At 34.1% G+C, this 13,729-nt stretch overlaps 1 protein-coding gene across 1 annotated transcript in view; it reads left to right on the forward strand.

Moving 5' to 3' along the window:
- BCAS3 (BCAS3 microtubule associated cell migration factor) overlaps positions 1-13,729 on the forward strand; it is a 578,557-nt gene that overhangs the window by 126,867 nt on the left and 437,961 nt on the right. Inside the window, exons 8-9 of the mRNA XM_065897745.1 lie at positions 989-1,096; positions 3,095-3,171. Of these exons, the coding sequence (XP_065753817.1) occupies positions 989-1,096; positions 3,095-3,171 (185 nt within the window). The remainder of the gene's footprint in view (positions 1-988; positions 1,097-3,094; positions 3,172-13,729) is intronic.

Raw genomic sequence — 13,729 nt, forward strand, 5'->3', positions numbered from 1 at the left:
GCCACCAGGGCAGTCCCAACTTGTTAATGTTTTTGTTGAGGATTTTTTATGTATATTCATGAGACATATAAATATATCGGTAGTTTCTGGTGAGGTATTTATTTTTGGGATCATGTGTTACTGGCCTCATAAAATAAGTTGGTGACTCCTATCTTATAAAAGAGTTTGTGTAGAATATCTAAACTTTTTTGTTTAAATGATTAGTAGAATTTACAAATGAAGCCATTTTTAAGGATTTCTTTGTAAGAAGTTTTAAATTATGAGTTTGGTTTCTTTTATAGATACTGGAATATTTAAATTATCTATTTCAAGGAATTGGGTTTACTTTTTTCTTTTGCTTACTCAAGTTTTGTTTCATTGATTTGTTGTATTTTATTCATTCCCTCATTCCACTTTCATTTGATTTAACTTGCTCTTTTCCTACTTTCTTAAGGTGAAAACATTGATCTCTTCATCTGTTCTAGTATGAAGGAACACATGTCTTTATAATTTAAATCTTATCATTTAGAATGCGTATTTATGTACATTTTAGAAAGAGGTCTCGTTTCTGATAGATTCTTGATTAGGGTTGAACTGTATCAGTCTACATATTAACCCTTATATTAATGGTTTGTCTTTTATTATGGGTTTGTCTGTGTCTATATTGCAATTTGTGTTACTAGGTTTTATACTTATACAATCAAATTCTCACAAATAACTGCAGCTTTATTTCTTTCTTGTAGTAATTTCTTATGCACATACCTTCTATACTGTGTTGAGTAGAGTGGCCATATTCTTCAAGTGTTCTTCTCTAATCCCTGATTTTAGGGTGAAAGCTTTCAGTATTTCATCATTATGCAATTGCTAATTTTGTTGATTAAAGTCCAAATCAATTTGCTTGTATTATGTTAGTAAGAAAATTTATTGCCCCTCCCACCTGTTAAAACATAATGGCTTTTGCCTTTATTTATTTGTTTATTTATGTATGTATGTATTTATTTTTTTTTAGCACAAGTCCACCTTACTGTTGTGTGGATTTATATTCACTTCGTACTGGGGAGATGGTCAAGTCCATTCAGTTTAAAACACCTATCTATGATCTCCATTGCAACAAAAGGTAAGCAATTTTTCAGGTGTTTCTTGTGCAAGATAACATACCTCCTGTGCACGTAGTGCATTTCCATTATCATTGACTTTGATATAATAATAATAAAAAAGTCACAAATATGTCTTCGGAATTCTGCCAAATATAGGTAGCTCTTAAGATTTCTTAATGTTTTCAAACTTTTTGTCTTGACCCATTAGTGAAATAATGAAATGGAAAAGAATAAAAGTGCCTGAGCAAACATATGAAGGTTAAATATTGCTTTGAGGAACCTTTTTATATGTATAGCATAACATTTTATATATAACTTTTTGTTTAATATATGTACTTCTATACGTTTACTGGTTTATGATGGGAAATGTAATTTTCCTGTTAGCATTCATCAAAACAAAGCTTATTTCTGAAATGTAAAAAAGGCTTTTAAATATCCTTATTTTTTTGCACTTCACAATGGAGCTAAAAGAGGGACCAGCTAGATTTTTCCTAGCCCCATGATGCTAAATGTCTTATCAAGGTCATGGCTGCAAATTATTAATCTCAGTAAAGAGCAAACACATGGAACATGGAAAACAAAAAATAAATTTTATAATAAAAGACTCTCAGGTTAGATTTTAAAGAGATATTTCAAAAGTGACTCAAAGTTTGAATGTAAAAGGAAGGGTAAACACATACTACCTGACAAATACAAACTAAAAGACCAAGACTTTGATATTAATGATAAAAATATTTGAATTCAGTACAAAAATATGAAATAGGACAAAGAAAAGTTCAGTGATAGTGTGTAATTCATAATGAAGATCTAGTTATTATGTATATTTAAACTTAACATCAAACAAAATTATATATGACATAGGAGGTATACTCATGTTATTTCTGGGATAATGTACTTATCCAGTGATATATTAAATTATTAAAAGTTAACATTTTTGGGCTTCCCTGGTGGCACAGTGGTTAAGAATCCGCCTGCCAGTGCAGCAGACATGGGTTTGAGCCCTGGTCCAGGAAGATCCACATGCCGCGGAGCAGCTAAGCCCGTGTGCCACAACTACTGAGCCTGTGCTTTAGAGCCCACGAGCCGCAACTACTTAAGCCCGTGTGCCTAGAGCCCTTGCTCTGCAAGAATAGAAGCCACCGCAGTGAGAAGCCCGAGCACCGCAATGAAGAGTAGACCCGGCTCGCCGCAACTAGAGAAAGCCATGTGTAGCAACGAAGACCCAATGCAGCCAAAAATAAATAAATTAATTAATTAAATAAATTTTAAAAATCAACATTTTTAAATGGGTGGATCTAGTAGTTAAATATTTAACAACAGTTGTAAGGAGCAATACTCTAAAATGTAGTTTATAAAATAACTTCATTTCAGATACATTTTAATTTTGAAAATTTATAACTTTTCCCTAATTATTTATAAATCTTGAACTTTGGGAGAAATACAGATTCTGATTAATTTTAATATTTCAATAATCAGAAATGTCTCATTTACATTGAATAATAGTTATCTGAGCTTCCTTTCTCCCTCCCTCCCTCCCTTCCTCCCTTTCTCCCTCCCTCCCTCTCTCATTTTGGCTCTTGTGTTGGGAAATTCAGCAATCATTTTAAGTGCCAGGTTGTATAAATCCATTTTATGTTTAATTCCATGACTTTGAGCCAGCACTGGAAAAACACTTTTAGTAAATAGCCAGCAGTTTATTGATCTCATACATTCTTAATGAAGGTAGGTTCATTTGATTTATAATGAATGAAAATGAAATTTTATTTTGAGGTGTAGTTCTCCTGTGACTTTTCTTCCTTTCATCTTGTCTATCTTGATCATATTAAGGATTTTGTGACTGTATTTTGACATTTAAGAAGCAGATGTTTCTAGCCTATATGCTTTAAGAAGCGTTTGATTTTTAAAAATTCCTTTGGTACATACTTACTTAAATCTAGATGATTTAACTTATTTATAGTTCAGTTTATAGAATTTCACATTAACATTTTCTTTTGTGGTTTTTTTCCCTCTAATTTTAGGATCCTTGTCGTAGTATTGCAGGAGAAAATTGCTGCCTTTGATAGCTGTACTTTCACAAAAAAATTTTTTGTCACAAGTACGTATCAACTTGATTTATTTCCTATCATATGCATTGAGTTTATACTACTTACTTGATAGAATCAGCAGACTAATTGGAATCATAACATCAGTATTTCATGCTTACTCAGTTACTGTATTTTTATGTTTCTGTGATGTCTTATTTAGTAATATAATTTTATGGTATATGTGTTCAACCCACAGTACATTTTCTTCATATTACTGTGGAAGCCTTGTTGTATACCTCAGCTTTTCCTTATATATTTTCCTTGAGTCGTTTTGATTAATTTAGATTTGTGTAGGTACGTTGTTAAATTACTTAATTAACATAACATACTTGTGGACATAACTGGATTATTATTCATGAGGGAAATGTGTCAGTCTTTCACTCCTTCTTTACCCCACCTGTCACAACTCTGCCTGGATTTGCAGAAATAAGCCTAGATTCTGGATCCAAACACACACACACACACACACACACATCCACACACACACACACAGACACAGACACAGACACAGTCATACAGAGAGAGTGATTGTTTGATCAGTTGATCTATTTTCTAAAAAATTGACCCATGCAGTTGTGGGAGCTGGCAAGTCCAAGACTTGCAAGGCAGTCCAGCAAGCTGGAAATTCCAACAGGGGCCTTGTCTAGAGTTAGATTTTTTTTTTTTTTTTTACTACAGCCTAGTAAAACAATAGTTTTCACTCTTTCGTATTTTAACTCTTAACACTCACCATCAAAGCTATAGCTGTTTTTTCAGAGAATCTGTTATGTGTATGCTGCAGAAATAGTTCTGTTGGAACAGAGCTCATTTTTGTTATGTGTAGGGAATCCCAATCATACTGTTGCATCTCCTGAAATATCAGAACTATTTACACACTTACTCATCAGATGTTAATCCATGTATTAAGCTCTGAGTAGGAGATATTATTCCTTTCTGGTTAGAGCTCATGTTCTTGTTAATATCTTGCAGTCTATATGTTATTGCATACATTATATAATATATACTATACTATATAAACACATGAATAATTCATTGTAATATATAGTTTATCATTTTGTAGCCTATGAAGAAGAATACAACTCACCTCCTTGATCTTGTAATCTTTTCTCTCAGAGATCTACAGAGATAATAATGGAGATCATGTTCATTGATATATTTTTGTTTTATCACAAGTTTACACCATTTACAAATTTACATTAGTATCTCTAGCACCTAGGACATTGGCTGGCACAATGTAGGCTCTCATTAACTATTTCTTGAATGACTGAGTACATTAACCCACTTATCAGTCAGTTATTTCATACTGATCAGAAATTTACTGATGTTTTAATAATGATTAAATATAGATTACCAGGAAGGATCTTTTATTGTTTTATCTATAAATTAAAAGTTTTGGGGGAGCATACATTTGTTAATAACATCTTCATTCAAAAATGTAGTATATATATAATATAGTAAGCTTTGAAAATTACATGGCCTGTTTTAGCATATTAATTCTTACAGATCTTATGCATTAATATATTACCTTATAATTATATCACTCACTATTAAAATTGAAACAAGTAGAGAAATAGAGGAATCATGTATGAGTCTTTCCATTTCTTCCAGGTGTGTGAGCTACAGAGGAGTGAATTAGAACAGAGTATGAATATTTCAGCCAGATTTAGATGCCAGTTTTTTCTATTTGTCTTTACATCTTATCAGTAGTCTTCTGTTGTTTATTGTTAATCAAAGATGTGTGTGTGTTGGCTTCTGCAAAGTTAGACATCTCTGTTGCAGGTCCATTTTAATTTTATATTCACAGATAGCTCTTGCTGCCTCAGCTGAGTGTTAAACTGGGGAGAACTCTCAAATCATTATTTGTTAAGATAGTTTATTTAAATGACAATATATGTTTTGAAATTTAAACCTTATTTAAACACTGGGCTCTACTGCGCTGTGCATGTTGAAAGTAATATTACACTTGCCAATAGATTTCAGTTTTCTTCTCTGTAATAAATGGTAGGGTATAAAGTCAGTTGTCACAGCTACTAAAGAGAAGTTAATATATGTAAGTAAGTTACTAATGGAGAGTTAATAATACTATTATTATTCTTTATCCACTAAAAAAAAACTAGCATAAATAATAATGCTAGTTTTTTTTTTAGTGGATAAATAAACCTTATAGATTTTTCATTGATTAATACACACTATAGAATTTTAAAAGAAAAAATTAAACTTTATTATAAAGAAAGAATTAAAATAATTAGATTTGTGTATTTCATAGTTAGAGTCAAAGGACATAGGCTTTGTAATAATTTTGATACATTGGAATCAAAATAGGCTTTTCACAATACTCTGGTTGGAGAAAATGGGCAATGTATTATTTATATTATAATAGTAAATATTATATTTGTATTATAATAGTAATTTTTAAGCTTAGATGATCTAATTAAATTTTGCATAAAATCATGTAGATATAACCTGTATCTTTAATTGTTTATATCTATGTATGAGTGTAATTTGTCTCAACCAGCATGTCTGTTATTTAACTAATGGGTGATAGAAATATATTTGTTTCAAATAAGGACCTACAAATAAGATTTAAACAAAACCCTATGCACTGTAGGCTATAATTACAATTTATTTTTGAAGAGAGTTTTGTTTTTGCACATTGATGATTTTGCAGCTTTTCTGGGAGAGTATTTTGCAGTCTGAGATTTTGCAATAGAAGAATTTGTTTTTGGAATGTCCTGACTTGGGTTAACTTACAGAAAGTACCTAAAGCCCTTGAGTCAATTGGCAGGATCAATATAGAAACTGGCACATTACAGAAATTTCATATTTTCATGGGATTTTACTGTACTTTCTCAATTAAACCATTTATAGTGGAAATAAGAGTGAAAATACCTTTAAGCAGAAGAAGAGAGACTATAGTATGTATTCTTCTTACTTTTCAGTCTTACTTGAAATCATGAAGTTCTTGTAGAAAGGTGAATTTTTAGTCACGTTAAAATGGTGAAATGAACCTTTGATTTTCAATCATTTTGCTTATTTGATAAACATTAGTCATTTAGTGATATGGCAAAAATATTGCATTTTATTAAATTACTAAAGCCATAGATATACCATTTTATTTTCTATGAGTATTATTTTTTTGATGCCTTTTTTCTTTTTTAAAAAAAATTTATTTATTTATTGGCTGCGTTGGGTCTTCGTTTCTGCACACGGGCTTTCTCTGTTTGCGGCAGGCGGGGTCTACCCTTGTTGTGGAGCATGGGTTCTAGGCGCGCGGGCTTCAGTAGTTGTGGCACGTGGGCTCAGTAGTTTTGGCTCGCGGGCTTAGTTGCTCCATGGCATGTGGGATCTTCCTGGACCAGGGCGCGAACCCGTGTCTCCCGCATTGACAGGCGGATTCTTAACCACTGTGCCACCAGGACAGTCCCTAAATGTTATTTTTTAAAAAAAATTTATTTGCGGAAATATATACAATTATTTAAAGACGGTAGTATAATGAACCACCATGTATTTATCATCTAGTTTCAATAAGTACCAACTCGTGGACAATCTTTTTCATTTATACCCTTCCCAAATTATTTTGAAGCATATCCCTGACATATAATTTAATCTATTATCTATATTTAAATGATAAGAACTTATAAAATCATTATTTCTGTATTACCAATTGATCAGATAATTTATCGTCTAAACTCTGAGGTCTTTTGATTGGAACAAAGGCCTTACTTGATGTAACTGTGGTCAACAAATGTAAACTTGTACATTCCTTCCAACTGAACTCTCAAGGTTTTTGGCATACAAAACCTTCTTTATAAAAATCCAGTGTCCTTGCTAAATCTTTATTTCTACAACCCATTTTCATGCTGCTTATGCTACATTTTCTTTGAGCCACTCATAAATCTCATTTCTTTGCAAGGGCTCTGTTTTCCTGCCTGAAATGGCCTTTTCACTAGCAGTCTCTCTTTCCACAGTGACTTAATCCTACATGTCTTTCTAGCCCCAGTGTAGATGTTAGTTCTTATATGATGTATTTCCTGATCCCCTTAGTTTAAGGAAGCCTCTCCTTCTTCTAAATCCCCAAAGATAGCAATTCCCAAAATCTATCCACAGAACAATAGACCTTCAACATGCTGTGTAAATCAGGATGCCCTGGTCAAATAAACTTAGGAAATGCTGCCTTCTATTGGAGGATGCCAGTGGTGATTAGCATTTTAATCTGTTTAAATTTATTTACTATATTTCAATATTTCCTAGATTTATTAGATTACAGACCTCTTTTTTTACCCAATACCCTTTGGGAATGCTTTTATAGTGTAATTTTTCCCTCTGTTAAGACACTTAATTTCTATGTTATTGTATGTGTCTTCTGTCTACTTGTTCTATCTTTGCTGCAATATAGTAATTTCCTTGAGAGCGAAGTTATTCATCTTGACTTGGATTAAGGAAGTAGGTCCATCATGCAAGATATAATATATCCATTTGTTTTAGCTAACTTAAAAATATTTCTGATGCTTTTTTTTGGTTCTTACAATAATAAAGCTCAATTTGCTAAAGATGAAAACATTTATCACAACTATTTCTACTTTCAAAGCATCAGTGGTTCTTTTCCAAGATGTTTAGCTAGCCAAAAGCGTTGAGAATGTAGTACAACTCTATCAAAAGTTATCAGATAAGGAAGAAAGCTATTCATATAGGATCAGTAGTCATCTCTAGAGAAAGTGATATAGGTTTAAACTGGGAATTATAAATTTGGTGCGTATTTAAAGGAATGACTATATGAATGCATATATGAACAAAGTTTCTTTCTCATGTTGGAGTTAAGTACACAGATTTTCTGAAGTATGAGTTTATTTGAAAATTACACCTTTGTAGTGATCAGCTCTTGAGTATCTCTCCAGTATCTGGAGTATTGTTTCTCCTTTCAGGAGCAGGAGCTTCTGTTTTATAAGCCTTTAGGAAGCACAAAATAGCAGTTGAGTTTGATAAAAATGAGTGCGCTTTTTTTTTTTTTTACGTTATTGTTTTAGGATCTTTGCCATATAGTCCCAAATGCTTCCCTCTGTATTGCTGGACTACTGAACAGTTGAAACAAGTATTATTAAAATATTAGTCTCATATTGTGTGAATTGTTCATGATAGGAAGAAGAGATCTGGAAGGATCACTAGTGTGTCTAGTGTTGCAGTCAGGTGCTTTATAAGTGGCATGCAGCAAGTCCTGGTCAAGTGGAGTGGAGCCCACAGTAGTGAATTTTCAGTAATTTCTGATTCATTAGGATTATCACTTATTCTGTGACTGTACTGCTTGTAAAATGGGTCTCGTGGCTTGAGGATGCCATGAAGTCTGTTTAGTATGGATTTCTTTAAGTCTGAAATGTATGTTAAATGTTGAAAAATGGGGTAGTATAAAAGTACAACTGTCATTTCTTGGTGATAAATGATGGAAATAAGTGTAATAAACTATGTGTTAAAATCCAGCGATATCTTTTGAAGATAGATGTCTAGTATCATTGTCAGAACACACCTGCATAACCTGGAAGGGGGTATGAGAAGGGGCTTTTGGGATTCTATAATGTCCTGTTTTTTGTTTTGTTATGCACGCATATGTTTACTTTGTTGACTTGGGTACTTCTTTATCTATATTATATTTAAATACATAGTTTACATTAAAAAAAGAGTCCAGAAAGCATCAAGAACAACAAAAGTTGTGATTTCTCTCCTCATACTCTGAATGCCGTTCATTGTAGCATTTCACAGCAGATCTCCCCAAACCCTTCATCTGTAATACTCTGGCCAATAGAAGTTATATATCTCATTTCATACTTCCATTTTCTCACATATTACATATGTAATTAGTTACATATTATTTTACTTTACTTGAAAACCCTATAGACCAGATTTATTCAAGGGTTATTAGGTTTGTGATATTGATGATATTTAACGCATGTTTGTATGAAGAAATTTAGCTTCTTTTCTTTGAAATACAACTTCACCTTAAGGGATTTTTATCAACATTTTAAACAAAATTGAGCAAGACTTAATATTTAAAATCAAGGAGCACATGGAGCCATTTCCTAACTTTAAATAAGCTTATTTTCCCCTAATTTTTGCAACCCCCACCCCACCCCCATTCCTTTAAACAGACTGAAACTTTTGGCAGGCGGAAAGAAGCATGGTATAGGTTATGTGTGTTTCTCTGAATTTGGGTTATTCCATGCTTGTAAGCCAGTTTTGCTTGGGACAGTGAGAAGTACAGGATATAGGGATTGGAGGACAGGGGAGCTGATAGGCATACTGAGAATAGCATTCGTGGTAGCCCATTTAGTTTTTTTCCCCCATTGATTGGTTTCTAGTTATTAAAGAATTAGTACTAAAGCCCATGTAGAATGACAGATTCTTAATGAAGATATTGTTTTGTTCATGCAAGCATTTAATTTCTAAAAGAGTTTGAAAAGCTCTTGTGTAATACAATCATGATTGCCTAAGTTGTGTATGAATACAATGATGAGACTGTAAAATAAGTAGAGACAGCTGTGTCCATCAGAGAACGCACCATGGGAATTTGTGCCAAAGGGTGGAAGGGTCAGGTAAAGAGAGCTGATAGAGAACTGGAAAGGGAACACAGCCAATATGATGAGAAAGGAGACACCTTCGTATTTGGCTGTACAGAAAAGGTGGCCTTGAGCAGCTGTCTGATGTGGAAATCCAAAACCCACGTATGATTAAGAAAACAAAAGACCAAGACTGATAGATGTCATTAGCAGTCATTTCCAGTGTGCTTAAGCTTAAATGCAGATACGAAGTCTCCAGAGAGACCAAAGGATTGTATAGGAAGTAACTCTTTCCACTGGCTTCTGTTTTTACTTTGAGGAGGAAAATTTATTCCTTACAATCCTAATGTTATGTCTTAGGGTTAGAATGTGTATTTTTCATTTATGTTAATGGTGAATTACAAATAAGGAATCTATTTTAAGGATCTTTAAAATGCAAAATTATTTTTAATTTTGGGAAGAGGAACCTTTCTTTTTATGTTTCTAAGCAAGCTTGTAACATTGATAAGAAGAGATTGGCAGGTTAATGTGGCATCTAAGACCAGTTCAAGTTAAAACCCTGTTCTTTTGGTTTCCCATCTAAAAACAACAGACTAGGCTGCTGTGGTGTTTTCATAGCCCAGGCAGGTGTTCAGTATAAAGTGGACTCTAAATAACATGTATGCCATGAACTAACGTGATTTTCATATTTTCTGCACATAATTCCCACCCATTGAACCCGTTGAGCCTTTGAATGGCATTACTCTGTTTCATATACATAAAAAATAAAGCAAAAATAAAATCAAGTTTTAAATTCAAAGCTCATGGAACCTTAAGAGGGTCATTAATCAGGAGTAAGATGGTCAAATAAATCTCTGAAATGATATTTAATATTTTATGTGCTTATTCTTTCTGGAGAGGGTTTCATAGTCCTTTCTGAACTTCATTCAGTGTGTGGTCTTTTGTGACTTGTGTCTTTCACTGAACATAGTAGAAGATTATATTTTTTAGAGCAGTTTTAGGTTCACAGCAAAATTAATCAGAAGGCACAGAAATTTCCCATATAACCCCAGCCCCACACATACATAGTCTCCCTCTCCCCCATTATCAGCATCCCTCACCAGAGTAGTACATTTGTTACACTTGATGAACCTACACTGACACATAATTATCACTCAGAGTCCATTGTTTATCTTAGGATTCCCTCTTGGTGTTGTACATCAGTGGGCTTGGGTAAATGTATAATGACATATATCCATCATTGTAATATCATACAGAGTATTTTCACTGCCCTAAAAATCTTCTGTGCTCTGCCTGTTCGTCTCTGCTCTCCCGTTTCCCCCAGCAACCATGGCATTTCCTAGAATGTCATATAGTTGGAATCATAGTATGTAGCCTTCTCTGATTGGCTTCTTTCAATGAATAATATCATGTTTCCTCCATGTTGTTACCCAACTTCAAGATTTACTATAAAGCTACAGTAATCAAGACAGTGTGACATTGGCAAAAGAATAGACAAACAGAATAGAGAGCCCAGAAATAAATCTTTGATGAAGAAGCAGAGGTAGCACGATGGAGCAGAGATAGTCTCTTTAACAAATGGTACTGAACAGCTGGACATTCACGGGCATAAAACTGAATTTAGACACAGACTATACATCCTTCACAAAAATTAACTCAAAAAATATCACAGGCCTAAATGTAATACATAAAGTATAAGATTTATAGAAGATAACATAGGTGTAAACCTAGATGACCTTGGGTATGGTGATGACTTTTTAGATACAACACCAAAGGCACAAAAGAAATAACTGATAAAGTGGGCTTCACTAAAATTAAAAACTTATGCTCTGCAAAAGACAATGTCAAGAAAATGAGAAGAAAGGCCACAGACTGAGAGAAAATATTTGTAATAGACAAATTAATATTTGCCAACGAAGCAACTGACAAGGGATTAATCTCCAAAATATACAAACAGCTCATGCAGCTCAATATCAGAAAAACAAACAAACCAATCAAAAAATGGGTGGAAGATCTAAATAGACATTTCTCCAAAGAAGACATACAGAATGCCAAAAAGCACATGAAAAGATGCTCAACATTGCTAATTATTAGAGAAATGTAAATCAAAACTACAGTGAGGTGTCACCTCACACCAGTCACGATGGCCATCATCAAAAAAATCTACAAACAATAAATGCTGGAGAGGGTGTGGAGAAAAGGGAACCCTCCTACACTCTTGGTGGGAATGTAAACTGGTAAAGCCACTATGGAGAACAGTATGGAGGTTCCTTAAAAAACTAAAAATAGAACTACCATATGACCCAGGAATCCCACTGCTAGCATATACCTGGAGAAAACCATAATTCGAAAAGATACATGCACCCCAGTGTTCACTGCAGCAGTATTTACAATAGGCAGGACATGGAAGCAACTTAAATGTCCATCAACGGAGGAATAAAGAAGATGTGGTACATATATACAATGGAGTATCACTCAGCCATAAAAAAAGAACAAAATAATACCATTTGCAGCAACATGGATGGACCTGGAGATTATCAGACTGAGTGAAGTTAAGTCAGACACAGACAAATATCATGATATTGCTTATATGTGGAATCTGAAAAAAGGGGTACAGATGAACTTACCTTCTCTACAAAACAGAAGTAGAGTCACAGATGTAGAAGACAGACTTATGGTTAACAGGATATGGTGGGGAGGGATAAATTGGGAGATAGGGATTGACATATATACACTACTATATATAAAATAGATAACTAGGACTTCCCTAGTGGTGCAGTGGTTAAGAATCCTCCTGCCAATGTAGGGGACACGGGTTCGAGGCCTGGTCCGGGAAGATCCCACATGTCACGGAGCAACTGGGCCCATGTGCCACAACTACTGAGCTTGCGCTCTAGAGTCCACGAGCCACAACTACTGAAGCCCACACATCTAGAGCCCGTGTTCCGCAACAAGAGAAGCCACCGCAATGAGAAGCCCGCACACTGCAACGAAGAGTAGCCCCTGCTCGCCTCAACTAGAGGAAGCCCATGCACAGCAACCAAGACCCAACGCAGCCAAAAATAAAATAAAATAGGTAACTAATAAGAACCTACTGTACAACGCAGTAGAACAGGGAACTCTACTCAATACTCTGTAATGGCCTATATAGGAAAAGAATCTAAAAAAAGAGTGGTTATATGTATGTATAACTGATTCACTTTGCTGTACACCTGAAACTAACACAACATTGTAAATCAACTATACTCCAAAAAAAAAAAAAGGACAAACCTAATAATGGGCTGTTATCCAAAATATACAAAGAACTCTTAAAATTCAGCAAGAACAAAATAAACAACCTGATTAAAAAATGGGCCAGTGAATCTAACAGGCACCTCACCAAAGAATAATAAGCATATGATATGATACTCCACATTATATGTCATCAGAGAAATGCAAATTAAAACAATGAGATAACCATCATCACACGTCTAAAATCCAAAACACTGAGAACACCAGTGCTGTCAGAGTTGTGGAACAACAGGAACTCTCATTGCTGGTGGGCAGGCAAAATGGTGCAGCCATTTTTGGAATACAATTTGACAGTTTCTTACAAAACTAGACCTACTCTTAGTATACAATCCAGCAATCTCACTTCTTGTTATTGAACCAAAGGAGTTGAAAACTATGTTCACACAGCCTTCACACAGATATTTATAGCAGCTTTATTCACATTGCCAAAAGTGGAAGCAACCAAAGTGTCCTTCAGTGTGTGAATGGATAAACTGTGGTGTATCCTGACAGTGGAATATTATACGTCATTTCTTTTTATTGCTGGCCATTTAGTTTGTTTCCATTTTGGGGGTTTTATGAATAATGCTTTCATAAATGAAAGGTTTTTATGGGGACATCTATTTTTGATTCTCTTGGATATAAGTATTTGTGTGGATATGTTTTCGTTTCCCTTGGGTATGTACCCAGGAGTTGAATTACTGGCTCATATGGTAATTCTATCCTTAACTATTTGAAGAGCTGTTGGGCACAG

Source organism: Phocoena phocoena, chromosome 19 (assembly GCF_963924675.1).
Source record: "Phocoena phocoena chromosome 19, mPhoPho1.1, whole genome shotgun sequence".
Lineage (NCBI taxonomy): Eukaryota > Metazoa > Chordata > Mammalia > Artiodactyla > Phocoenidae > Phocoena > Phocoena phocoena.